This window comes from Oryzias latipes, chromosome 15 (assembly GCF_002234675.1).
Source record: "Oryzias latipes chromosome 15, ASM223467v1".
Taxonomy (NCBI): Eukaryota; Metazoa; Chordata; class Actinopteri; order Beloniformes; family Adrianichthyidae; genus Oryzias; species Oryzias latipes.
In genome coordinates this window covers 22986585-23013813 of record NC_019873.2, presented here as the reverse complement: position 1 = coordinate 23013813, position 27229 = coordinate 22986585, and the positions used below count along the sequence as shown (strand labels likewise).

The following is a 27229-nucleotide window of genomic DNA, read 5'->3' as shown; positions in this document are numbered from 1 at the left end:
TGGATCTCATAAAAGTGCATAATAATATGTGCAAACATTACATTAGTGATGACTGTAGTCTATGACACGATAGTCTTGGTGACTTGGTGACAGACACTTAGGGATTTTTGAGTCAATTACGTCATTTGAACGTGAAATGTGCCCCGTATGCACAATATAAAAGCCATATATTGGTGATTCATGTTTGTAAACTATGTTAATGAATGAATGAATGAATGAATGAAACTTTATTCATATAGCATTTTACAACTCCTTTAGGCGTACCGAAGTGCTTTACAATAAAAGAAAGACAATTTAAAGTTAGCCAAATTAAGAAATAAATAAAAACAGTATAAAATTACAAAAATAAATTCACAAAAACTGCATAATTCTCAACCGAGCAAAAATGTTGAACAGCTCAAAACCAAATTCACGTAAAAACCCTCAACCAATGTCGAGCTCAAGAAAAACTTAGGAAATAGGTGTGGAGGTTGGATGTTTGGGGGAGGTGGAGGTAAGAGGGAAGGCACACACACACACACACACATCTGTATTTTGGCAAGTGCCGAGCCCGGCAGCATCGATCTGCCCTCCTTCTCACCTCCACACACACACTGTTTACACCTTTCCTTTTTTCAGAGCCTGGCTTCAGGGTTTTTGTTCAACTCAACCAAATTCTGCATCAATCTGTTGAACAAGATTCAACTTTCAGTGTTTTAGTTTTACTGAAAACGAATCTGCTGAAGTATAAAATTATTAAATCTATTTTGTTTTGCTTTTTCATATGTTTAAAAGGGCTTGGAGTTCAGTTAAATCTAATTGCTTTTTGAAGTTGGAGTTTGAAAAGCATTTTAGATATATACATTTTCTAAACGTTTAATATATTGAAAGAATTTCCTTTAAAAAGTTGCATGTTGTGCTTTCCTTAATGTTACTTGACCTGATAGAAATTAGGATTTATTTGAAGGCTGCTTATAGGACAAAGAAAACAAAGTTTAAAGCATCAATGCACAGGCGTGGAGGACGTGTGGGGAAAAAAAAACAAAAACAACAAAAAACCTTCATCTGCAAAAGATTTTTTAAACTCTCTTGGGTTCTTAGTGATGGTGGTACTCTAAACGTGTTTATGAGGCTTGGAAAGCAGATCTTTATGATATTTGGAGTTTGTAGAAAAGTTTTGGCATCCCACCTGTCTAACCCGCTTTTATAGCGACAAGATTTGAGATTCCACACGGTTTTAGTGTTTGCATTTACACTCAAAGACCTCTCTTCTTTAACGAGAAATTGGAGGACAACTCATTTCTCCCTTTTTTATTTATTTTTTACTTTTGGCCACACCCCCTTTCTTACATCATGTTAAAAGGGAAAGTCCTACTAGTTGGCACACACCAAGGTGTGTGGAATTTGTTCTTCCTTGGGGAGTGGTGAGCTGCAAACAAACCATTTGGTGGTTTAACCCCCGGTTTAACCCCTTACTGCTCAGTGTCAAGCAGGAAAGTCTTAAGTATGACTCGACCATGATTTGAACTCATGACGTTCCAGTCTCAGGGTGAACACTTTACCACATGACCATTAAGTTGCCAGGCTTCCAAAGTCTGTATCCTGCCTAAAACATTTCATTACTCCTGTTCTATTTATCTCATTTGTGTCCTGAGTCATTTCTCGGATTATTTCCAAATGCTGGAACATTTTCTCAAGGCTCCCAGTTTGTAAACAAAGTTAGTCAAGAGGGTGAGCATTTTTTTTTCAAGCAGGAGGAGGGAAAGTATTCAGTGGCAGCACTCTGACAGCTCTCACACACCTCATTAACTCTCTTAATGAGTGAGTAATCACACACATTCCACCTCTCTCTTTAAATGGAAGAATGAAAATCAAGAGATTATTAAAAGAATTTGGCTAAAATAAACTTTAAAGTCCCACAGCTAGTCAAGAAATTAAACACCATTGAAATACATTTTTGTCATACAGAGTCAACAACTCAAGAAAATTAAATTATATTAGCCATTAATAGAGCTTAGTTACCTTTTTTTCTTAGACAGGCTGGTAAATATTTTCTGAACTTCTCCAAGTACAGAAAGAAGCAGAGTGATGATGCTGAGTAAGCAGCACAGGGAAGACAATGCTTTCTGGGAACCATTGACAGACATTTAAATCAGTGCTGCCATTGAGCTAATCCATTAAAGCCGCAGCCAAAGTAATTAAAATAGAAGATGAATAGTTTAAAAACAGCAAAAAAAAGACAGTAGGAGCAATAAAGCAGTGAGCGGTAGCTGTGGAAGCATCACAGAAGGAAAGAATTACAATGCAGGTGGCAGAGATTGATGCATTTCTGAATGTGAAACCTTTAAAAGTAAGTCAGCAGAACAGTTGATCCCATTAGATTCATAATTGCATATTTTTTTCCTTTGCTGTCAGTTAGCTTTTTAGGTTATGAAATCTATTACAGATAAAAGAAGCAATTGGGATGTTTAACATTGAGTCACATGTGCCTGTAAATCCTTAATGGAAGGCATGAAGCCTTTGATGGTTTAAAACCCAAAAAGGCTGTCTGACCCCCAGGACTCTTAATGGGTGCAGCGCCCATAAGAACTGATGCAGGTAAGGCGCAAACCTCTGCGCTTTTGTCACTGCAACTGTTGTGACTATCAAGCAACCACAGTAGGGGTTTGTTGGATTTTTGTGTGCGCCGTTGGTACATGGAGTCAGATAGTGATCACGGGTTAATGGTGGGAATCAGACAGGAACAAGACATTACCTTCAGTGTGTAGCTAATCTCCCCACCAGGCGCCTCAAGCTATGTCTGATAAAGCTGCTACTTATTCCACATATAAGCCGTGCCAAGATTCTTATGAACAGTAGCTGAGTTTAATATCAGAGCACTTTTAACTGATTAAATGATAACATTGTTTGACGTCCCGTCTAGCGAACCCGCTAAAAAGGCAATGACCGCAGCAGGTCAGGGGTTGGGGCTCACACTGGGAGGAAGCACCTTAAAACACGTGTGTAACCCCGTCGTTAGGGCAACAATGGGAATGAACTGCGAGTAAATAGTCAGGCTGCTGTAACAAAATAACAGCCCGCTTCCAGGGTATGGTGTACATTATGGAAAATAAATACAGAGTCGGGGCTGCTTGAACGCTAAAAGACTCACGCTTGGTCTGCATTTCTATAGTAAAAAGAACACAGCTAAGTGTGCTGTATGCAGGAAGAAAGAACGTGCATTTTCATACAAAATCTGACCAACTGACGTTTAAATCTCAGAAAAACCCATGGATGGACAATTTAAAGACCCACTCTGATCATCTTTTGATCTATTCTAAAAGTGTTCCTAGTGGTCTTTTAATCATGATTAGGGCTGTTTTTAGCCAAAATATAAAAAAACTTTATCAGAAATTCACCTTAGAGTTGTGGGCGGGACTGTTGGCACAGAGTAAGCCCATCCCCTACTTCCCACCATCCATCTGTTTACAACCTTAACTGTATTTCAAAAACTGGACTAACTCTGGCGTCACCCTTAGACAATGCATTTTCCAGATGCCAGCAGATACTTCGTATTTGTTAAACAAGGGGGGAGGGACAGCTCAGTCAATGGTTTACACGCTCTACCGCTAGCTTACAGCCCCTCAATACCCTCAACCTCACATTGCGGATGCAACAAAAATGACAAGCAATATCGGAGCTATCCAGCCGTGTATAAAGCTCAGACGATGAAAAAAAGGCGTACCGGTACATGGATCTATTTGTCTGCAAGTGGATGTATCAGAATGGAGCGGAGCATGGAGCTGGTGGCTTTTTTTCAAAGGCACAAGGTATTTGGTTCTGCTGCTGATTAACAGTGATTTGAATAAAGAAATCCTTAAGAGCTTTATTTTCTTATTATTTGTCCTCCATCATCAGAACACCAAAAACATGATTTTCATCAGAGTCTGTCTTTAAGTAAAGTTTAAAATCTGATTTCCTGCACTGCAGTTTGCTTGTTGACCTTGTCTAGGATGCTGCACAAGTGATGCACTGTTTTGGTATGTTCTGAAGGTCCCCAACATTAGATTCACTGTCAGGACTTATAGACCACGTCGGCCTGCTTGTGGCGAGAGCATTCATATCGTTGTCCCTTTTTTTCCTAAAGAATCAGTACTCCATCCATATCCAGCCTCCTGACTAATCAGAACTGTCAAATATCTCAGCCAGCACAGTTTGGGCTGAGTTCTGAAAATACTAGTTAGGGGCAACCACAGACTATGTAAAATACTGCATGATGGTCTCCCACAGAAATGTCTTGTTTGCCATTTTAAGGACGTGTAAATGCTAAAATGTTGCGTTTCTAAGTTTAATCTTGCTCCAGCTCTCCACAGGAGTTAACATATTCTTGAAGGACATTAAATGGAAGACAGATTTTAAACCAGGATGTGATGTTTCTGAAGAAGTGGATGAAGTGGGTATCCTGGCATACCAGGATTTTGATTTTGGTTTCTTTTTTTCACATGTCAGTCTTTTTTCCCAAAACCAAATGTTTTTGAAAATGACATTTTTGAAATGATTTTCTACAACCTCTGTAACTAATTCAATCAAGCAGTCTCATAAATAAGCATGTCTAAATCCCTCCAGCCAATCCTGTTAGAGCATGCTAATAGGATTATGGCAGTTTTAGTGTGTGGATTCCACCCAAGAGCTTTAATTTCACTACTTACACACACAGCATTGTGTGCACTTCATCTGAGCCTTCCTGTCTTTTCTAATGCTCCACCAATTTTCATCTCTGTTTCTCTAATATCTTTTCTTTTGTGTCCCCAATGAGGCTGTCCTCGCACAGCAATCTATTTAAACATCTTAATGTGACCCACCAGGAAGCATGCATGTTCAAGTGCACAGAGGAAGACATTCAGCAGATGACTGGGTGGAGATTCCATTAGAAAGCATCTGCATTTGGCATCTTGATGTGTGTGTTTGCTAAAGAACACAGAAAGACTAATTAGCAATTAGACCAAGTTCAGGGCCAGGTGGAGCAAAAGCCGTCCTGTCTGTGCAGCCGCTTTGATAAACAGCACTTCATCTTTCAACCCTGAAGGCGGATTTAACAAAAGAAAAACAAAGCAGCTGGAGGGAGCACATTTGTTCTTGCATGCTAGTTAGGCAGCACAAAGCTCATTTGATGCTTGGAATATGATCCCACAGAATTCACCAGACTGAAAGAATAGACCCATTATTGGTGCGTGGCTGCACAAATCGCCTACTAACTCCTCATATCAGTGGAAACAGAAGGGAAGCAGATTTGCTAAAGATAATTCAAAAGCTTTGCAGCCTAAAATGTGTTGCAACATATTTTTTGAACAAAAGTCAAAAATTCACATTTTTTTCTGCAAACTGGTTTGTGTAAGAAATGTTGTCTTGGATGGTAAAAGGACGGAGAATGTGGAACTTTTGCGTCATCAAATGCATACATGACTTTTGTCCAAACGGTTGTCTAAGCATGGTTGTCTGTGCCGCCCTGCAGTAGATCACTGACCTGTCCAGGGTGTTTTCTTTCTTGATGACAGCTGCATTAGCTTCCAGCCCCCTTCTACCCATGGAATGCTATTGTCATGTTAATGCTCTAATGCTGGAATGAGACTGTAAATGTGAAAGATGGCTAAAAAATCTGTCAGAATCTAAATATTTGTGTCATAAACGATTAAAATTTATCGAAAATTTCTCTTTTTCTTGGTGTACATCCTAAAAACACAGCTATTATTCTTAATAGGGAGCAGTTTGCAGCTGCGTTGATGAACTTTGCTCTTGTGTTCCACAAAAAACTGCTAAAAAACAAATCCTACCGAACATTTCTTTTTTTTATATTTTGTCAAATATCAGCTAATGGTTTACCAGGATACAACGTTTTTTATTTTAAATTAAAAAACAATCTTAAATCATACAAATATTAGAATCAGGTGACAGCACAAGATAACAAACTTTATAAATCTGCTGATATCTTGTTGGGAGGGAATCAAACCTGTGTGAATGTGTGGTTTTGTATATTTGTGCAAAATTGTCACAATCAGGATAACTTCTTATTTAAATGCTGTAAAATGTTAATCTAAATAACACTGCAACTTTCTGTTGCTTTCCACGCATGCACAACTTTTAGTGGCTAAATCTGCATCGTTTAAATGCTACACACTCACTCAGCTCGAAATTGAAAAAGTTCATTTTCTTTGTGGCCCCGTCCTAATGAATCCACTGTACCGTGACACAGGGGACCCCTCCTCACTCACTGCCTGTTTGTCTGCTCTGTGTGCAGGTACTGAGCTTCACAACAGAGCACAGTCAAAAAGCAGCTAACAAATTACAGCATGACTGAACACTGATTAATCCAGCCTCCAAAACATAACCACTCCATTGTAAACAGAGTTCTCCTTGAGGGACCACACCTCAGGGTGCTGGCAGACGCTGCAGGAAGAAAAAGAAAAAACTGCACTTAGTTTTCAGTTCTGCATGGATGAGTGTGGTCAAAGGAGGTTTTTATAAACAACATTTAAATCCGTCTTAAAAAAACCCGACAGGAAAGTTTTGAGGCGTACTAAAACATCACCAAACTGAGATGTGTTCTACTTAACCTGCACATATTTTGTCTTTACAGAGATTTAAGTGAGAACTTTATTCAGTCCATCCCCAGAAAAGCTTTCAGAGGAGCTACAGACATCAAGAACCTGTGAGTGCATCACTGTTTTTGATCTTTGAATTCAATCTAAAAATTTGGGTAGAAATTGTCAGAAAAATAAAAGTTCATTAAGGTTTTAGAGTTTAGAATAAATCTTTGTAACTTTATTTTTTTAGTACAGATCCAACATTGATTCCCATGGTAAAATCTCAAATACATTTCAAGTAAAATATTGTTTTTGTTCATTTTTTATGTTTTTCTGTCAGGTTGTAAAACCTTTTCTGAACTCCGGCTCCTCTACAGTTGTTGTCATAGATTTATAGGCTGCTCTGCTGACAAAAAATAGTTAAAGTTCACTTTTGCAATGCTTGGGGGTTACATGAATGTAGATCAATATAGTGCAATCGATTTGCCATGAGTGTACTATTTACTGTATCTGTGATTACAACTACTCCTCGGGGAGACAAAGACTGTGCATGTGTCTTTGTGATTCACAGGCAGCTGGATAAAAACCACATCAGCTGCATCGAGGACGGCGCGTTCAGAGCTATGAGAGGCCTGGAAGTGCTGTAAGTATCTGATCGAATGCTATTTTACACAGTGCAGTGCTGTTTTAGTCCATCGAGGCTCTTGGTTAAATGAAGACATTTTTGTCCCCCGCTGAAAAGCAGAACAGGACACAGGACTGCATATTATGCAGAAAAGCCCCCTGCAGGCTTCATGAAGGAAGCCCCATTAAGTCACAGCTGACACTCCATCACATTAACACCTCCCTGAACCTTTGACTCCACCTCCATGCAAGCACCATCCAGAATGCCATCTGACAAGGGATTCCTCCGATCATTTTGTCAAAGAGATCTTTTTTTTAAATGTGAACATGTGGCAGACTTCACAGATTAATCCAAAAAAAATAAATGCATAATCACTGAGGACCTCACTGAAAACGATGCACACTCTGAGTTCTAACTTTTGGGAAATGGAAAGTCACAAAAACAAGAAGAAGTGCTTTCTCAGCATGAACTGCATTTTGTTGTCTCAGGGTTGTGATAATTGGGTTTGAGGACATTGAGGGGTGTTCAGATCAAATCGATAGAGGTGGGAGTTATGGGGGAGGAGGACAGCTTGTGTTGAAAGGGAGAGCACGTTGACGAAGGGGAAGGGTCATTAGGCTGATTGAAATGACCCGACTCTCCTGCAGCAGCTGATGCCCGGGTTCCGTGGAAGTGTGGGTCTCGTGCTCTTCCTTGAAAGAGGCTGTGTTTGTGGTTAGGATCGTGTTTGTGCTATTTGCATGCAAGAGTGTCTGTGTGTGTGGGAGGTGTGAGGGCTTCCCATCTGTGTGAAATGGGGTGGTGTTTTTCCAGCGGGTTGCAAAAAACGAAAAGGAAAAATGATGGATGTAAGAGGAATTATTGAGAGCGGTGGGCTTTATTTGCCATGTCTGACTGTTTTTTTTTTCACTTCTTTTGACAGAACTCTGAACAACAACAACATCAGCAGTATCCCCGTCTCCAGCTTCAACCACATGCCCAAACTCCGAACTTTGTAAGTCACAAATATCCCACCTCAGTGGTCTGTAACTCACGGGGGGACAATCCTTAATATAATTCCCCACAATTACAGACGCTGCAGAAAAAAGACTGATATAATCTCAACAGCCGTTTGACAGTTTCTGTCGTTCCAGGCAAAGCTGGTTGGAAGCCATAACCACAAAGCAACACAGAAGCATCTTTAGCTATTGGAGGAGCCATTATGTCCTCTGTGTAAAAACAACAAGCCTTCAGAGGCACAAACAGCCCCAGAACCGTATAGGGCAGTTAGACTGCTAAATCTGAAATTATGCCTGAATTAAAACAGTTATTGTAGCTGAAACTCTGAGCCGTGACTCCGCTGCGCTTTGTGGTGACACGCTGGGCTTTTTTTTTCTGCCTTTGGGCTAACATTATAGAGCGATTTCCGTGTGCATGCAGGCCCTCGTGGGTTTGCAAGTGAGCATACATGCAGCAGAGGTCCACCGCACCACGGCAAGAGTTATTCTGGACAGACACAGCTTTGCAGGAATGCACTGTTTCGAGGCCTGGTTTTAGAAATGTCCTCTTTTTTAGAATTTGTCATTCACAATCGTTCATTCAGCGTATCATTTAGTGTGCGCTGCCACAGGCATCGGACGTGATGACTTGCAGGAAAACGCAGACACTTTTATTGCTATTTTCATCTCCTGCTGGTGTTATTTTAGACATCCCTTTTCCCTTCATTGCTATTTAACTTTTTTCTTCTTCTCAATAGCCGCCTGCACTCCAACAATCTGAACTGTGACTGTCATCTGGCTTGGTTGGCCCAGTGGCTCAGGCAGAGGCCTACGATTGGTCTGTTCACGCAGTGCACTGTGCCTTCTGAGCTCAAAGGACTCAACGTGGCAGAAGTCCAGAAACATGAGTTCACCTGCTCAGGTAAGACCCACTAAATATGGAGATTTTAAGTTTTGTCATTAAAAATGTTCAAATAATTCCCCTTCTTGTCATGTTCAGCATTGGGCCAACATAGAAACTCATCTGTTAGGGCACAGCATGTCGACTGATTGCATGTGCATCCCACACAACTGGCAGCAATGCTAAGAAAATGCCCTCACAGCTGGAGCCCAGACTCCCTTCACTGACAGAAGTTCCTCTGTCTGCAGCTTCTTTCTGCTGCCGTTATTTACTGCTTTTTAAGACGTTATAGAGAAAACCCTTTTGTGTTTTTAGAAGATTTTAGGTCATAACCTCGTTCCTGCAACTTCTGCAAATGAGACAGAGCATGTGGGAGTGCTGCAATAGGTTTATCATATGCGGACAAAGCAAAACTGCATGAGAACTTTCTCTCCACACAAGGCCATCTCGTTCGCAGCCCCAGCTGTGAGGGGTGTTTGTGTCTGCGTGTGTTTGTGGCTGTGTGCACCTCTCTGTGTTTCTCTCTCCACGGGTTGTGATTTTTACGCAGCCATACGGCATGACAGCACAGATCATTAACTATTCATCGCCCAGGGAAAGACACTCTAAGCGTGGGAGTGTAAGGAGTCCAGATATATGAGAGTTAGAGCTGGAACATTGATACGGAAGGTTAGGTAGGGCTTTGCACAATGGGCAGCTGGAGTCTGCAAACACACAGAACGATAAAATCAATTCAGTTTCTTTTTTTTTTTTTCTTTTGGGGCAGACTAATAGACATAAATGCTGCTGTTTGTTTTTGCGTGTAACTACATGATCATGCATTTATTTCCACAAATGAATAAAAAAGCAACACATGTACTTAAAGTTTTACCCTGGAGAGGATGACTGACCAGAAGCTGAACTCTCAGAGATGGACTCACCAGAGTCACAGGGACTCGCGTGTTTATTTTTTTTAATTATAATTTCTACAGTGTGTTGTTGTTTGTAGATCTATTTTAGAGATGAGACTAGGATCGGCCATCTGCGGGGGATTTGGGACAGGAAAAAGAGCTGATTTTTTAGACATCAGAATGAAAACGGATGTTCATTCATGCAAAGTATGATGAAATCCTCTATTGCTTTCAGCAAAATGACTTATTGTCACTACAAGACAATTATTTTTCCCCCCCATGATTTTGAGCTAAATTGCAAGTGATTACCGGTACACTTTTTTCCTTTAGAATTTTTGAATCATATTTCTTCACCCACTGCAAAAATGGTACAATTAAAAAAACTTAATTAAAAAGTTTTCATCACAAAGAAAATGTAGGTTTCGGTAAAAATAAAATTTATTATTAAAATACCTAAATGTCAAGACTGATATAGGCATGGGCACAGGGGTTAATGCTGTGACTGCCTCCACAAATGTTATGGCTGGCAGAAATCCACAAATGACTAGCAAAAACAAAAATAACTAAGAAAAAAGAAAACAAAAACAACAAGAGACACAACAGAAAAGAAGAGAAAAAAACATAAGGATGGACAGACAGACAAACGGAGAGACGTAAAAAGAAAGAAAAGATAAATGTATCAACGGGAACAAGCCAGTGTCTTGTGACAAACTTGTGCTGGTCCCAAGCCCGGTAAATGCCCAGGGTAGTGTCAGGAACAGCCTTCAACATGAAACTTAAATAGATCAGCACATCCAATCTTGTCCGCCCTAAAAGGGGCGTTGCCTGCTGAATGTTTGAGAGCTGTTCTTATCATCTGATAAGAAAGAATTTTGATTTAAAATCAAATCTAAATTCTGTTTGATCAAACAGTAAAAAAAAATCTATGTCAACCCTCGTTTTTGTAGCTACAAAGAAAGGTAAACAAAATGGAGATGCATATGCCAGTTTATGGTTACATTGCAAAGAAAGAAACAACTATTGTACTGCTTTACTGCTCCCAGGGAATGAAAAATGAAGTAAAAATATTGTGCTTGAAATGAGCAATTGAAAATAAATAGCTTCAAGGTTGAATTAATGTCTCCTCTTTTAATGGGAAACAGGGAAGGAAATGGCTCTGAGACGGAGCAGAGGTGGGATTTGGGGGGAGGCAGATGGGAGGAAGCCAGTGATAATATTTTTAAATGATGAGAGAAAAGGAGGGAGGTTAAATGTGTGGAGCCGAGAGCAAATGGAAAGAAGGTAATGGTTTGTAGTGATAGCGGCTGAAATGAGGACACCAAAGGGAGTCAGAGGAGCTGGAACTCAAGAGAAAGTGGGGATAAACGATGGGAGGAGGAGGAGGAAACCGCGAATAACAAAGGAGGAGTCGACATCAAACAGTCTTACCTCCACTTTACCTGTCAGGAAACTGTCATTGTTAGGTCCGCTCCAGCTGTGCTCTGCACTTTCCCTGATCCCAGGCCTGTCAGATAATCTATGTTAGATCAGAAAGGAGTTTTTTTTCTGCCCCAAAGTGGATTCTAGATCTGTCAGAGGTCCCCTGCTCCAGATCACACAGCCCCAGATCATGATGAATGAGTGATTGTGCCAATGTGGATTCCTTCTTCGAAGATTTTTTGCTGCTAGACTCCTTTAATTGTCACATCATACAGATAATAGATTTTGATGTAGTGTAAGTATTAAGCCCTAAATTTACTGGCAATCAGATGTTTCTTTGTGTTTTGGGAGTTCTCTCTGTCACCATCACTCACCCATTCACTTCTCCTGAATCTCTGCTCCTCTTTCCCTTAACTCTTGCCAGCTTTTTCCGCACATGCAGAGGGATAGGGAGGAAGATAATTAAATATTTATGGCTTGAAACTTGGATTAGTAATGCTGTGTAAATGAGGCCATTTAAAAGTCTGTTTTATTCATTCTATCTGGGTTAGACTTTGATACGCACATCCAGCATGCACATGGCAGAAAAGGCTGCAGCGCAAGCTCCGTCTCTTCGCTGTGCTGACAGCGGCGTACGTATTTGAACAGGTATCTGGAGACAGTGATGAGTCGGAAGCTCTTTATGCAAATGAAGGGGTTACAGAACAAATTGAAGAGAAGAGGTAGAGGTTGAATGTGCAGAGTGGCATCTATTCCACTCAGCAGAAGAATTTGGAATCAATGGACTTTATCTAAAAGGCTTCAAATGACACTCTTAGTCTCTTAGTCAAATCTTTGTTCTTCTCTCCGTACGCACTGCTTTGATGGATAACCTAGTTTCTTTTCTATTGATCCTGAAGGATTTTACAGCTCGACAGTGTGGTCAGGACAGAGACGGATGGCTCCTTTGTTTTTGTCAAAGAACAAACATTTAGAAGAGTTTCACTTTTGCAGTTCAACTCATAAAAGTGCTGAGGAAAGCTAAAATAAATATAAAAATAAATACATGAGAAAAAGTGGAGTTGGAGCTGTTGCATATCACAGACTAGCCTCACCATGCTGGTTAAGGCCCTGCTGTTCCACTTAGATACTCTTTCACCAACTCAGTTCAAACCTGATTCACATTCTGTATTCAGAGAACCAATAGATGAAGGGTTGGATAAAGTTAAAAATGCTTTTTTAGGCTAAGTGAGAGAAACATGTATGGAAACATCAATTATTATGAATCACCACTGTAATGATAAAACTCAGGGGTCTGCAACTTGAGGCTTTTGGCTCTCTGATTTGAAAATAAAAAATGTTTTTTTGTATTTCAAAAAGTAAGGTATTTTTGGACTAAAAAGTGCATCAAGTGAACCTAAACAGTCAAAATGTATTCAACTCACTCACAAACAGTTGAAGCACAGTACACATCACTCTACAAGGCTCCTGACGTCTCCATGACACTCCAACAATCCATCGAGCAGTTCGGCTCCAAAGTTTACCAGAGTCACACTAAACATTTAGACAGAGCATCGTGGACCACAGAAAATCAATTTGAGGTCAGCAAGTACAACCACAATTCAAACATGCCAAATTATAAAGATGGCCATCTGTTTTTGAAAAAAATTCAAGGATTTAATTTAATTTATTTTCACTGTTGGCTTTGCACTACCTACTACAACATTTGTTGCCTTGTGATAATCTCATGTGGCACGTGAAACTCTGTCAAAAGTTCTAACCCATTTCATTTTTTGGGGGGGAAAAAAAGTGCTACTTTCTATTTCTGTTTGTTTTATTTACTATTTAAAACAATAGTTCTTTGATAGTTGGCCTAATGGTAGCAATAACATTAATAAAAATCAGTGTCTTATTTTTCTAAAGGGTAAATAAAGCATAACTTTTGGCTCCAGCTGGGTTGTGGTTGGTGAGAAATCGATCCGAATGACTCTTTCAGTGTTGCAGGTTGCAGACCCCTGGTTTAACTAAGATGCTTTTAGAAAATTGAAAAAAAGAAAAGAAAAGTTAGACGTTTTAATTTGAAGCAAAATGCATACTGACTCCAGCTGAACTTTCTGAAGTCTCTTGTTGTTTTGGTCTATAGAGGAATCGGAAACTTAGAAATGCAGCACACCTGTTTGTGAAGCTTAAAACAAAGAGTAAAGCAGGTTCCTGCTGTAATGGTTGACTTTAAAGGTCTGAATTGACCACTTTCATTTGTTTTTTTCCAATGTTTTTTGACAGGACACCAGGAGTCTTCCAGCCTGCAGCCCTGCAGCATCGGCGGAGGATCGTGCCCTGCAATGTGTACCTGCAGCAACAACATTGTGGATTGTAGAGGCAAAGGTCTCACCGCCATCCCAGCCAATCTTCCTGACAACATGGCTGAAATGTGAGTGGAATTTTTACCATCCAACCAAATTTATCTGTTATGGTTTCGTCTTAAAACAAATACATTTAGCCAAATTAAGGGTTACGTATCACTGTTTAATGCAGTTTGGATTAAATTTTCATATAACACAGGACATTTTCTTAAAAAGAGCAACATGCCCACTCAGTACAAAAACTTTAGACTGCGTCTACTGCTTTTATCAGGTCAGATGGCTATGAACCATGTGTGAGTTCTTGGCTCCCATCCCATGCTCAGTTCTCCAACATCTGTCTGGGCATTAACCGTGAACAGTGCACATTCCGAACTTTAATTCCTAAGAATACACTGGTGGACTTTTCCGAAGCCATGCTCTTTAGTCTATGACAAACAAAGAGGGGATGCAGGAGCTCTGATTTATTTGTGACATGAGACGGGGCGAAAAGATGGAGAGAACCAGAGGATCTGCTTACATGTTCTTCCAAGCAGCTTGTGTGGAGGACACAGCAAGTTTCTAGGTCTCCTCCTCCCCATGGGGTCTGTTTATAAATACTCATCTAGTGTGAAAGGCACCGATCCCATGTTCCCCAGCAACCCTGACCCACTTCTGCACTGGTGTTCCTAATTTCCTCATTTGGACTTCTGTGTGTCCCTGTCTGGCCTAATGACCAACCATGGAATCAAAGATACTTCAGATGATGAGAAGATTTTCACAAATCTGTATAAATAATTCAGCTGCTTGGACTGTGAACATCAAAGTCTGATAGTTTGTTTTCTCCAATAGTTGCTTCAAGTGATATTTTGTGTGCAGATAAAACCTGTGATGTTTGAAGAGCAAAGCAAGGATCTTCTGTGCTCACGTGTAATAGGTTCTTGCAGGCAAGATGAGTAACGATATAATAAAACTCTATTGATCTATTGTAAAAGTGTTCCCTGTGGTCTTAGGATTATGCCGTTTTTAGCCAAAATCAAAAAGCTTGTGTCGTTTTCTAGGACATAGTTTCTGCAGAGTGGCAGTAGCTCATTAGAACTGAGTTGTAGGTGGGACTGTTGGCACAAAAGAAGTCTGTCCCACTTCCCATCATCCAACAGTTTACACTCTCTCCTGCTAGCCTATACAGCCTCTCACAATCAGAACCTAACAATACCGTTGCAGCATAAAGGGTGAGCGATATTGGAGCTATCCAGCCGTACAGTTTTGAGCCAGAGGCCACCTCAGATGAGGAAAATGAAGACACACACAGATCTATTTGTCTGAAAGTGAAAGCAGGGAGCTTGCTACATCACAGCTGTAAGCTTTTTTAAAAGGCATTTTCTCGTCTCCTCATGATTTGAGTAAAGAAATCAAATCAGAAATGCAAGTTAAGCTTAATTTTCTTAACATATGTCATCCATCATCACAAAAAGGTCGCAAGAACCCCTTTAAAATACACACACACAAAAAAAACATTTTCATTGGAGTGGGTCTTCAACATGCCCTGGCTATAAACTCCACTGTATTCTGATTCCTCTTTTGCAAGAGCAGGTGGTTCACTCTTATCCTGTGCACCCCCCTGTCCTGCCTATTAAAACCTTTTCTCTTTTCACCTAAATTCTCAGAACAATCCACACTTTATCTCCTCCTGAATGTTTTTGTGTTCTCATATGGGCGAGTTGAAGGAGACAGGTTGACAGTGAAAATGAATATTCAAAGCAGTGGGATGGATGGGAGGAGGGGGGTCTGTTCAGTGACTTGGTGCAGCAGGTTTGATCTGCGCTTGAAGTTCATTATAAAATCAGTTTCAATTACAGCACGGCGGGCAGATGCGTATCAAGGTCGACCTAATGCCTTGTTAATGAGGCACTTGGAAAGTGCCGTACACACAAAGGCGCACACATGCTGCTCTCATTATGTACAAATTGGTGAATTGTAGCCCCTCTCTCCTGCTTTCCCTTAACTCTAATGACTGGCAGCGTTGTGTCGGGATAAGAGCCGGGTTCTTGTACTCCTCTGTTCCCCTTTGCCCAAACACCACCACAACAGATTTTTGTATTCGCCATAATCTCTGTCTGCACCGACTGAGCCCTGCCATAAAACGCTCCCAGTCTTTCATTTTTTTTTACTCCTGCACGCACAGCTTGAATACCCAAAGGCATAAAGTGTTTCCTCTTAATGAAAACCATGCTCAGGCCCCTAATGAAAAGGATGAAGCACATCGATTGGATTGACACAAACACCAGCCAGCGGACATACACACAAATGCTCAGGTTGACAAATTGGACAGGAATCATCGATCGCTTGTCCGCAAGCCGCTTTCGGGGATTGTTTCTATTTTTTCTCTTCTAAATGGACAGAATGGCGGCCTTTGTTGATTGCAGGGATTAAGTTGCTCTCAGATATTGATCTGCAAAGAACAACAATGCAAAGACGGCGGTAGTCTCGAGTTTGAGGGATTTCGCTGTTTGTCGACACACCCAGAGAGCAGCTGCACGTTGGCATACATGTGTTTGGCCAACACTGGAGCCCATTTGAACTGCGTCTAGACTGGTTTGGACCGGTTAGACAGACTGGTTGATGAGAGAAGGCGCTAAAGCCGCCAGGCTCAGTGCTGTGCCGCATGGTGAGGACAGAGGAACCACAGTCACAGTAAATCCACTCACACATAGAGGGACAGGCAGACAAAAACAGACAGAGCACAAGTCCACCACAGGAATCTGTGGTAAGGAATCACTGCTATCCAAAAAATGTAGATTGCCCTCCCATAACGCTCCCATATCGCTCGGATCTTTGATGGGACGAGATCCTTGATTATAAAAAATAAGTAAATTCATGGCTCCAAATTATAAAATATTTGTGGCTAGTAACAAACAAAGCAAATACCCCCCATGAAAAGACATAAACATGCCATCGAAGTGGCCAGAATGTCTCCAAACGTCTAATTAAATCATGTGGAAATATTCTCGTGCCAAGATTTCAAATGCTTTGAGGAGCAATGGTTACATTTCTTATCAATCTTGATGAGTTTTTGCATGTTTGTCATTTTTAAAAAAGCAACAGATTGATGCTCGGATTCCGCTCCTGCAGGTCAATGCTCTGGAGCCAGTTCCTCCACAGGGAGTCAGACGTGTAGAACAACCAGACGGGCCTGCAGCTGGCTTCCTCTGGGCCCTGCTAAGTTGAAGTATGGACAGTTTTAAAAGCTGTGAACTGACCTGCAGATAAACAGCCCTCTGCCAGCTAAAGCAGGGATTTGTTCTGGGACTGAGCTGGGTACTAAGTAGCAGCCAGAGACACGCATACACGTCCACACTAATGTGGGGGTTAGAGAAGTCTGTTTCCTCTGCACTGTTTGAGACTGATTAGAGTCTGTTTCGGGTTTTTTTTTCAAGATACCCCAGAGTAGCTTTGTGTCTGTATTCATGCTGTGGTTGTTTTATGGGGAGACTCAGTCAGTGTTTTTTTTCCTTGTTAGCTTTTCTGCAGCAGACTCATGGGAGCAAGTAAAATCAGAGTAATAGTTCCCCACGCAACAAAGGTACAGGTGGACTTTTAGCAGGCAACTAGAGGAAACGGCAACTTTCACAAGAACAAGTTAAATAATTGAGGATCATGTGATCTCACATGTGAGAGCATGAGTGCTGGAAACTGTAAAAGCAAAAAACCGCAGAGAAATATGACTTTAAGTTGAAGGTCTTAACGCTCTTGAACAAACTGAGACGCACAACTTTTCCTTTCCAATCCATTTCCTCGCACTTTACTATTCAGTCTGTTTATTGGTTCTGTGGATGTTATGACTCCAGTATGACTGGACCGATTACAACTTCGAAATGTATCTGTCTTAACATAATCAGACTCATCCCATAGGGTCAGAGGTGACCACTCAGTCCCGTTGCCACGGAGAATGCCATTGTTTGGTTAACTAATGGTATCACATCCCCTCTTTTCTCCTCTGCAGACGTCTGGAGCAAAACGGGATCAAGTCTGTTCCTCCCGGAGCCTTTTCTTCCTACAAGAAACTGCGTAGGATGTAAGTACAGCTGTGCACCTCACCTCAGGGCTAAATTATCCAGACCAGAACAAAAAGCTGAAGGCTACAACTGGCCAGCTTTTCATTCCTCCTCAACCAACATGTGTGCTTTAGGAACATATTCTTGTTCTCAGACTTGGGGTGGCATGGACTGAAATTCTTTATGCATAATAACGGCTCTCGTATTTCCATGGTCAGCGGTGTGTCAAGTCCGCATGTTTAAGGCTGGGATGAGGAGAAAGACTAAGAGGAGTGCTGGAATGAAGTCTGAAGCTGTTGTCCTACTGGGAAGGAACAACGACAGGCTGGTGGCTGAGTGGGTTTTTTAGCCCACTGAGCCGGCTGTCAGGTCACCTTGTCTGCACTCACCAGTTAGCCAAACCTCTAACCAAGTCTGACGTACATGGCAACAGGGAAATGGAGGGAACGGGAGGTCAGAAAGTTTCTCTGCCCTTCCTACAGGATTCCTGAGTGTTTTATTGCTTAGCTCCAAGAACAGCATACGTATAAACCAAAACCAGCTAGAATTTTAACGGCAAAATTGTTTATTTAACAGTATTTATGTTTCGTTTTTATCTGTTCTTTAACATCAGACAACTTTGTTCATGGGTAGATATGAGGGATTCAGCTGGCATCTGTAAATGTAACTGACAACCACACATTTGTATTTAAAAATAAATTCAATAAAATTGATTTTAACTTTAAAAAAATGTAATACATTCTTTTAAAGTAACTTTTTTTGTTTTCCTTGAAATTAAAAGATTTTCTGCTAGTTTGTGATGTAAGAACACATCGTTTCATCAATGAAACTTTAAACTTTATTCAATTTAATCACTAGATACCAAACAAACACTGGTTTTAGGAACAAAAATGTGACAAACTGATATTTAAATGACTTGTGTTGTTCAGAAATCAAATGGCTTGGTAATGAGACCTTGCTCTAATCTTACACCTGCAATTTAAAATAAACAACTGTGAGAATAAATTTTATAAGTAATTACCAAGTAAGGCTATTTCTTCAGACTGTATCTTCTTATAAGCTTGCAAGATGTCAGGGGATCAGAATCAGTGCCAGCTGGGGTTAGTGCCGCAGAGACAAGGTCACATAGTGATAAAGGGTTACAGAAACTGAGCCGCTTACTTGAGAACGCTCCGTAAACACTTTAATCACTTATATTTAAAATTATGGATAAAAAGTTGACTAACAGATTTAGAGTTAAAAAAGTAGAAATGCTGATCCTGTCACAAAAACAGAGCCAAATCTCGTAAAAAGTACTTTTTTCCACATTCACCTAAAATGTTCAACTTGCACATCATGATAAGCCCCCCACCACCCCAGCCGAACACTGCTGCTGCAGCAAAAATGGCGAGCAATATCGGAGCAATTCAGCCGTACAGTTTTGAGCCAGATTCCAGTTCTGATGAAAACAAAAACATACATGGGTTTAGTTGTCTACAAGTGGATGCATCAGATCGGGATGCAGGAGGGAACTCGTGGCTTGTCGCTATGTTCTACGTCACACCTTCAAGCTTTTTTAATGGCATTTTTGTGTCTGATCCTGATTTCCAACTGAAAAAAAGAAGAAATGTAATTTTGAGCTTGATTTTCTTAATTTATGTCCTCCATCAGGCTCCACGGTGGCACAGTGGTTAGCGCTCTTGCCTCACAGCAAGAAGGCCCCCGGTTCAAGTCCTGAACCAGAACATCAATGGGGGACCTTTCTGTGTGGTGTTTGCATGTTCTCCCTGTGCATGCGTGGGTTCTCTCCGGGGTCTCCGGCTTCCTCCCACTGACCAAAAACATGATTCATAGGTCAATTGGCAACTCGAAATTGTCCCTAGGTGTGAGTGTGATTGTGAATGTGAGTGTGATTGCGGCCCTTCGACAGACTGGCGAACTGTCCAGGGCGTCCCCCTCCTTCACCCACAAGTGGCCGGGATAGGCTCCAGCAGCCCCGTGACCCCGAAAGGGATAAAACGGCAGAAGATGAATCATTGTCTTCCATCATGAGGAAAATGCCACAAAAACATGTTAAAAACACCAAAAGCACAATTTTCGTTGGAGTGGGTCTTTAATGGCAGGAAAAGTACGTGAGCTAGATGAGGAAGAATTCATCCAAAATGATGTCTGCTTCCATGATGATCTTCCACAGAATATCAACTTTGCATTCTCCCTCTCACCTTGTCTCAGTTTGGATGAACTTTCCATGAACCCCTCCCTCAGACATGCATGGTGTAACAGTCGTCTCACACCGACATATACACAAACTCACCGCTGTCTGAGTTTACAGATACACGGCAGCGCACATGTTGGCTCCCTCCCTTCATTTTCATTTCCAGGAAACCTCAGTCCCTGCAAGAAGACAAATGGGTACTTATTTCAATGTTACCCCCAAATGAGAAAATATCCCTCTTCTTCACCACATGATGATTTTCCTTCAAAGGAATCCAGTCGACTGGAGTTCAGTTCGTGTACTCCATTAAGTCCTTTTCTACGTCTTAGTGCCTTTTTCTCCCACTGCTTCTCATTTACTTTTGCTTTTACTCACCCAGACGCACACATCCACTCACAGGCACATGGGCTTAGTGGTTACCCTGTGAGGAGAGGTCTGCAGATCCTATTAACAGCAGTTATGCTTCCAGGCAGTCTTCTGTGTTTTGCTTCAGCTTACAGCTCGGCGTCACGTTCTCGCTCGCACTGGCGCATCACAACAGAGCTTCGGTTTTGTAAGCCACAAGTAATACAAGGAAAATGTTTGGATTGGCTGCAATCCTTCCTCGAGGAGATGTGCCATCAGGACTGAGGCTTTATCTCAATCCATTTCTTTTGCCTCAAGTGTCCACTTTAACTGTGACACCAAGAGTTCCTAGTGCTGTTTGGGTAGAGTCTCTCTAACAGAAGAGGATGTTGGCTTGAACCTATCTGTCTGTCTTTATTGTAGAGACCTGAGCAACAACCAGATCTCAGAGATAGCTCCTGATGCCTTCCAGGGCCTGCGCTCCCTTAACTCCCTGTAAGTGTCCTAGTGTTGTGTTTGTGCCCTAGGAGCTGTAGCCGGCTAAATCTAAAACCTTTGTTGTGATTTCTCAGTGTGCTTTATGGAAATAAAATCACTGACCTACCCAAGGGGGTGTTTGATGGCCTCTATGCGTTACAACTACTGTAAGTGTAACTTTGAAAATTGAACTTCTAGACAGAATTTTCTGTGAAAAAATAATTAAAATAGCAGCTTACAATCTGCTTCCTTTTACATACTTTTTTTCGTTTCTTTTCTATTTTCTCAGCTTGCTGAATGCCAACAAGATTCACTGCATCCGTGCCAACACCTTCCAGGACCTGCAGAATCTCTCCCTGCTGTCTCTCTACGACAACAAGATCCAAACCCTCGCCAAAGGCACCTTCACGTCTCTCCGGGCCATACAGACCCTGTGAGTGAAACGCACACAGACACACTGAGCATGCTCTGACACATGCGGAGCAGCAACCATAAAACATGAGCCAAAACAGTAGTTGTTTACTTGCTGCTATGTGTAACATCACAGGAATGGTATCAAGTAGAGAGTTGATAGCTGTCATCATCATGCTCACACATGGAAGTGCACCTCTTCTGGGGCCTAAACAGTGTTTACCACACCCAGTTTTCCCTCATCTGCTTCTGCAACAACAGCCCCCCCTGCACACACACACACACACACACACAGACTTCTATCTGCTAAGATGAGAGAGAAATCCTACACTTTTATTAATACAGACCTCCCAAGGCGTGTTTGGAAAATGCAACAAATCACAGGTTTCCTAAGGAACAGGTTCAGAAAACAATGCTGCCATAAGATTTAAACACCTTTTTGCTTGGATTTTGAATGGGTTCATTTTAAACAATCAATACAAAATACTTAAGAAGACTAAAGAAATCTGTACATAGTTTTATCAAACTTTTGATGGTTAACTGTGACTTCATGGGAAAATTAAAAATTCAAAGTAAAAGAGATACAGATTCTTATATATGTATCCACATGCACATGTATGCTACTCTTAATCAGACATATTTGTACTCATACATACAAGACATGAATCCATTAAATGTGAAGTTTCTCAAAAATAGTAGAGCTAATAAAAAAATTAAAAAACATTTACCTTTTACTTTCACAGATTAGCTCCAAAAGTTGGTCAAACAGGCTGTTTTTAACAAAGAAACGTGAGACAAATCAGCAGCGATAATGTTGGGGAGGGCTAAACTGATTTAGATAAAGATTCCCCAATGCCACCTGAAGAAAGCATCTGTGGATGTTCACATAATCCAAATCCAAATAAGAATAAACCGAGACTTTATCAAAGAAAAACACTCTGACGACATTCAGCTGAGAGAAAAGAACATGGAGCGAAAGAAGAAAAATGTAATCCATGTGTGCTTTAAAAAAGAAAACCTCAAGAGAGTGAAACCGTAGGATTCACCACAAATTGTAAAGTGTAAGCTTTGAGGTCTGGGATAACCCTGCATGAACCCACACAACAGAAAATTGAACAAGAAAAAAGGAAATTATTAGAGCTGATTTAGAACAGTTTGAATTATTTTGTAACGTCTGAGTCACTGGATCTCACAACCGAACCAAAGTTATGAAAAGCAATAAACACAACACTGCAGACATTTGCTGCGAGGGCCTGACAGCAAAAACAAAACTGCAAAACTTTCCCAGTTAGAATGTACCATTGTAATGGAGTTTTTAAGAAAGAGAGTACATGATCTTTAAAAAGTTAATATTTTATTGAATTAACAATATTCTGCTGCATTTATTGTAGTTGTGCATTATAAATTTCAACTGGTTCTAAATGTTTAATCAAAATGCATGCATTTTCTGTTTTTTTAAGGTTACTAAAGTAAATCTATTTCACTAAAGTTTCAGAAAAAAGTTTTGTGGTCGATATTGCTTGTTAAAGTCTCACTCCAAGCATTCCTAGTGGTCTTTTAATTATGACGTCTTTGGCCATAATCAAAAAACTTATTTTGTTTTTTAGGACATAGTTTCTGCAGAGCAGCAGAAGTTCATTAAAAATTCACCACTAAGTTGTGGGCAGGACCGTTGGTGTGGATCAAGCCTGCCCCTACTTCCTGTCACCCATCACTTCACACACTTCTCTGCTAGCTTGTGGCCCATCACACCCCCTAACCTAACATAGCAGTGTAACAAAAGTGGCAAACAATAATGCAGCTTTCCAGCCGTACAGTTTAGATCCAGATTCCTGCTCAGACGAGGAAAATTAAGACCTACATGGATCTATTTGGTGGATACATTAAAATAGAGGGAAGCATGGAGCTTTTGGCCTGCCAATAGTTTCTACGTCACTACTACAATCATTTTCAAACAGTTTCTTTTGTCTGATTCTTATTGATTTGATTAAAAATAATACATTAATGCAATCTTGAGCTTAATTTTCTTAATATAATTCCTCCATCATTAGGAAAATGCCACATGAACATGTTCAAACACAATTTTATTGGAGTGGATCTTTGAAATATTTTTTCGTGCTTACTTTTTCATCATGATTTTTCCTTCTCCTTTTTCCCCTGTTTTCAGCCACCTGGCCCAGAACCCATTCATTTGTGACTGTAACCTGAAGTGGCTGGCAGACTACCTGCGCTCCAACCCCATTGAGACCAGCGGTGCTCGCTGCGCCAGCCCTCGCCGCCTTGCAAACAAACGGATTGGACAAATCAAGAGCAAGAAGTTCCGCTGCTCTGGTAGGCTGAAGCCCCCCCCTTACTTTACTTGCCCGCTTGTTTATTTGAGGTTTCTTCTTGTTTGTTTTTTTCTTCTTTTTTTAACGGTTCAGGCAGACTTTGTTGTTTTGGTTCCTCCTTGCTTGCTCCACTGGGAGAGGCTTTTATCTCTGCTTTTTCCTCTTTAGCATCAACAGCAATCATTCCTAAAAAGGTTTATCCAGCCTATTTTGTGCTGCACTGATGCCCCACATTCACTTTACTCATCGTATGCTGTGATGCTTGCAAGAATTGTAAACCTTGATTTAAGAATTAGATATTTTAACAGGTATTTGGTTCTTTCGATTTAAATATGCTCTACACCTTTTCCAGTTTTTCTCAAAGTCAACTATTTTCTTTTTTGGTCTAATTAAGAGCTTATTATTAAAATCAGTCCAAAGCCTTTGGCTCCAAAATACTGACAATGAAAAAAATTGATTTAAAATTATATCTAAATGCATATTATTAAACATAATTACTTCATAACATGGAAAAACAACATCTCAGACAGTTTTAACCATTTTTAGATTTTTTTAATTAAGATAAAATGTGTTAGATTTTATGAGGAGTTTTTAAGATGGGCCAACTTGTACTAAGATGGTATTCTCATTTTGTTCACATTTTCTTCCAAAATGATTCATTTCCACTTATGCACTAGTTTTTTTTCTTGCTGTAATCAAAATAAACCACCAAAAATACAAACTATTTCTTCAGAACTAGTAAAAGAAAGTGCTATTACGCAGTGTTAGATTCAATTTTAAGTCTTTTTCATTTTGAATGCTTGTCTTCAACTCCTTGTTACTAGATTCTGATCTCTGTAAAGATTACTTGGCGCACGGACAGATCATTTTACTACTTTCTAGTGATTTTCTTCTGAAGATTAGTGTTCTTGTCCCATTTTTTAGAATGCCTCTCGTTGCAGTGCAATGCCACGGCAACATTTTGCAAAAAAAATAAGTAACTCAACTTTTCTCTTCACATAAAAATCTAGTTTCAAGTTCAAACCGCAGTGAGCTGAGATCACCAGTTTATATAGGTACCTGCCACTCCACGGTCCTCTGCCAGTCTGTAGGTCTTGTCCCACCTCAAGCTCCTTCACAGCTCAGCAGGCTCAGGTTTCCTTCATGCCCGGTCATCCCCCCCACTTTCCTCTTTTTTGTGCCCGCTTTTGTGTTTAGGCACTGTGCTGTGTCGTCTGCTGAGGTTTAACACTTTTTTTTTGTTTGGACAGTCCTGGCAAAAAGAAAAGAAAAGATTCCATGTGCTATTCTCTTTTATTTTCCCCTCTGTTTCTTTTTTGGTTTTTTTTGCTGCCTCCTTATTCCCTCGTGTCACTCCTCCTTAGCAACAGCCAAATATTTACCATCGTTGTACCTAGACGCTGTTTTTTTTTTCCATATTGTCATAAACAGATACTTCAGCATCTGTGTTTAACCATCATGACCCGTCTTATATAAACTTTATATATGACGGTTAATGCATAGCAAAGCCACAGCTATGCACACCTGACCCCTCCCACTGACATCCGTCCCTCTTTCTTTCTTCCATCAGCCAAAGAGCAGTACGTCATCCCAGGTGAGTGATCTTGTCAGTGTTCACACCCTTCATTGTCCTATAATGTATTTCTGCCACTTCATTTGTTTCCACCATTGACCAAAAAAAAGCTGCTTTATTAAAGCTTTTTTTTCTGCAATCACTCCTCCTAGCCATGAAAATATATTTCTCCACCAGGACTCCTGAGAGGTTCAAAGAAAGCAGCGTTGTTCAAAAATAAGTTATAAATAGATTGCAATAAAAAGGTTTAGCCATAAAAGACATGATGATGAGGTGAAAATAATGTAGTTGTTTTTTTGTTTTTTTTATATTAGCCCAAATGTTTTTTGGGGGTTTTCATACCAAATGCTAGGCTGTAATAACCTTTAACTCATTTAACTCAGAGTACTGTAGTTTTTTTCACCAACAAAAACTCAGAATAGTTGATACTAAAAGTGAAATGAAGCTTTGAAAGAATGTTAAGCTGAGTAATTTGGCCCAAAAATAACAATTAAAGTAAAAAAAAAAAAAAGACAGATAAGCGTCTTGTGCAATCATCTGCTTTTTTTTGTCTGCCTCAGCATATTGAGTCTGAAGGAAGTGGAACTTTGCTTTGGCTTCAGTACAAACTTTCAGTCACTGATGGAAGGAGAGGGGGGGAAAGAAAATGTGTCCTCTTTATCAGCAATACTAAAGAAAATAAAGCCCACCAGAGAACCCAGATTCCTATCAGCGGATGTTTCCGGACGTCTTAACAAGAGCACTTCCAAGAAAATAACTAGGAGGGGCAGTGGAGTGTGTCAGTGTGAGTGTGTTTGTGGTGCTGCTTATGAGTGACTGCATGTAAATTAATGTCTTTCTGTCTTAAGCTGAGATAAAGCTGACTTAGAGAACAAATGAGGAGATCAAAGTCGAATGTGATTAAAAAGAATTCCAATCCTCCTGAATGATAACAACAAAAGCCTCAGCTACACACTCACTCCAAACACACAACTGACTGCATGGGATCTCCATAATGTGTTGATAATGAGAATCTGAGCCGCAGGGAATTATGCAAACTTCTTCAACTCCAGCGATGAGTCATTTTTACTTACCCCAGAGGGAAAAACCTCGTCCGGCTCTGTTTCGTGCAAAAGTGCTGACAGTAAAAGTGTCACCACCACGCACTTGTGACGACGACAATGACTCAGCCTCGCAAACTATCCCAACGCTCCTCCACATCCTGAAGATCAAAGCGCTTCTCTTGTACTTTCATTGCGTTCTCTGGAGCAGGAAATGCCTTTTCCTGTTGTCTGGCCCTGTGAGGGAAAGTTCCTTAATCACGGGCATTACTGTGTCTGTCTGCACCCTTCAAGGAGCAGCTATGGGAAATGACAGGAAAAGTGTTTGCATGGGCAACAAGTACAAGTTTCTCTCTCAGTTGTATTAAGTTATATTTCTGTAAAGTCAGCAACGAGGTACTCAGCTAAGTTGTGGTTTTAAATGCTGTTTCCTGCAGTTTTTGTGCTGCATTTTATTATTCTAGAATCTTGAGGTTCTCTTGTTCACGAATGTGGTTTGAGTGTCCTGCTGACGTAATCCTTAAGGCTCAGGGGCAGCGCTCAGACGATAGGGACCCAAACCTCCTGACAGAGGATGCTGGGCTTTTGCCTCCAAATGCATCATTTGCCCGCTGCATGAACACACACACACGTCCCCCAGACAATGATTCGCAGCACAAAGCCACACGGGCGCAGACACTGCGTTCTGGGCAACTCCCACCGCTGCTTCATTATTGAGCAGCCATGATGTAACTGGCAGCACACTTTTTGGCACGTAACGTCTATTCATAGACAGAGGAGGTGCAGGAAGACGTCCCACATGCTGTCTCGTTCTGTCTTTTTCAGCATCGGGTATCTAGACCATCCCACCTTTTGTCCCCCTCTATCGTTAGATGTTTTTTTTCTTTCTTTTTTGTCTCCCTTGGGGATTTCTTTTTTGTCTTTTCTCTCAGTGCTCGCTTCTTCACCAGATCATCTGTCCATTCCTCAACATCCTCGATCTGGGGCACCTTGGCTTAACTAATTTATTTTCCCCTCACTGCTTTCACTAAAAAAAAACAAATTAACGTTAGTTCACTGTTTTTGTGTCCATCCTGCAGTTTGAAAGCTTGTCCTCAAGATCTTCTAATTCAACCTCAGGTTTTCTTAGGACAAG

The 27229-nt window shown here is 40.7% G+C and overlaps 1 protein-coding gene across 4 annotated transcripts in view; it reads left to right on the top strand.

Annotated features, from left to right (window-relative positions):
* Window positions 1-27229, top strand: part of slit1 (slit guidance ligand 1) — a 93669-nt gene that overhangs the window by 47330 nt on the left and 19110 nt on the right. For 2 of the 4 annotated variants that reach the window (XM_011484466.3, XM_004077152.4), the window contains exons 5-15: window positions 6593-6664; window positions 7111-7182; window positions 8087-8158; window positions 8900-9063; window positions 13614-13761; window positions 17673-17744; window positions 20687-20758; window positions 20836-20907; window positions 21030-21173; window positions 23319-23482; window positions 25052-25075. In XM_011484466.3, the coding sequence (XP_011482768.1) occupies window positions 6593-6664; window positions 7111-7182; window positions 8087-8158; window positions 8900-9063; window positions 13614-13761; window positions 17673-17744; window positions 20687-20758; window positions 20836-20907; window positions 21030-21173; window positions 23319-23482; window positions 25052-25075 (1076 nt within the window). The remainder of the gene's footprint in view (window positions 1-6592; window positions 6665-7110; window positions 7183-8086; window positions 8159-8899; window positions 9064-13613; window positions 13762-17672; window positions 17745-20686; window positions 20759-20835; window positions 20908-21029; window positions 21174-23318; window positions 23483-25051; window positions 25076-27229) is intronic. The other 2 variants (XM_004077151.4, XM_011484467.3) reach the window with 1 other exon arrangement.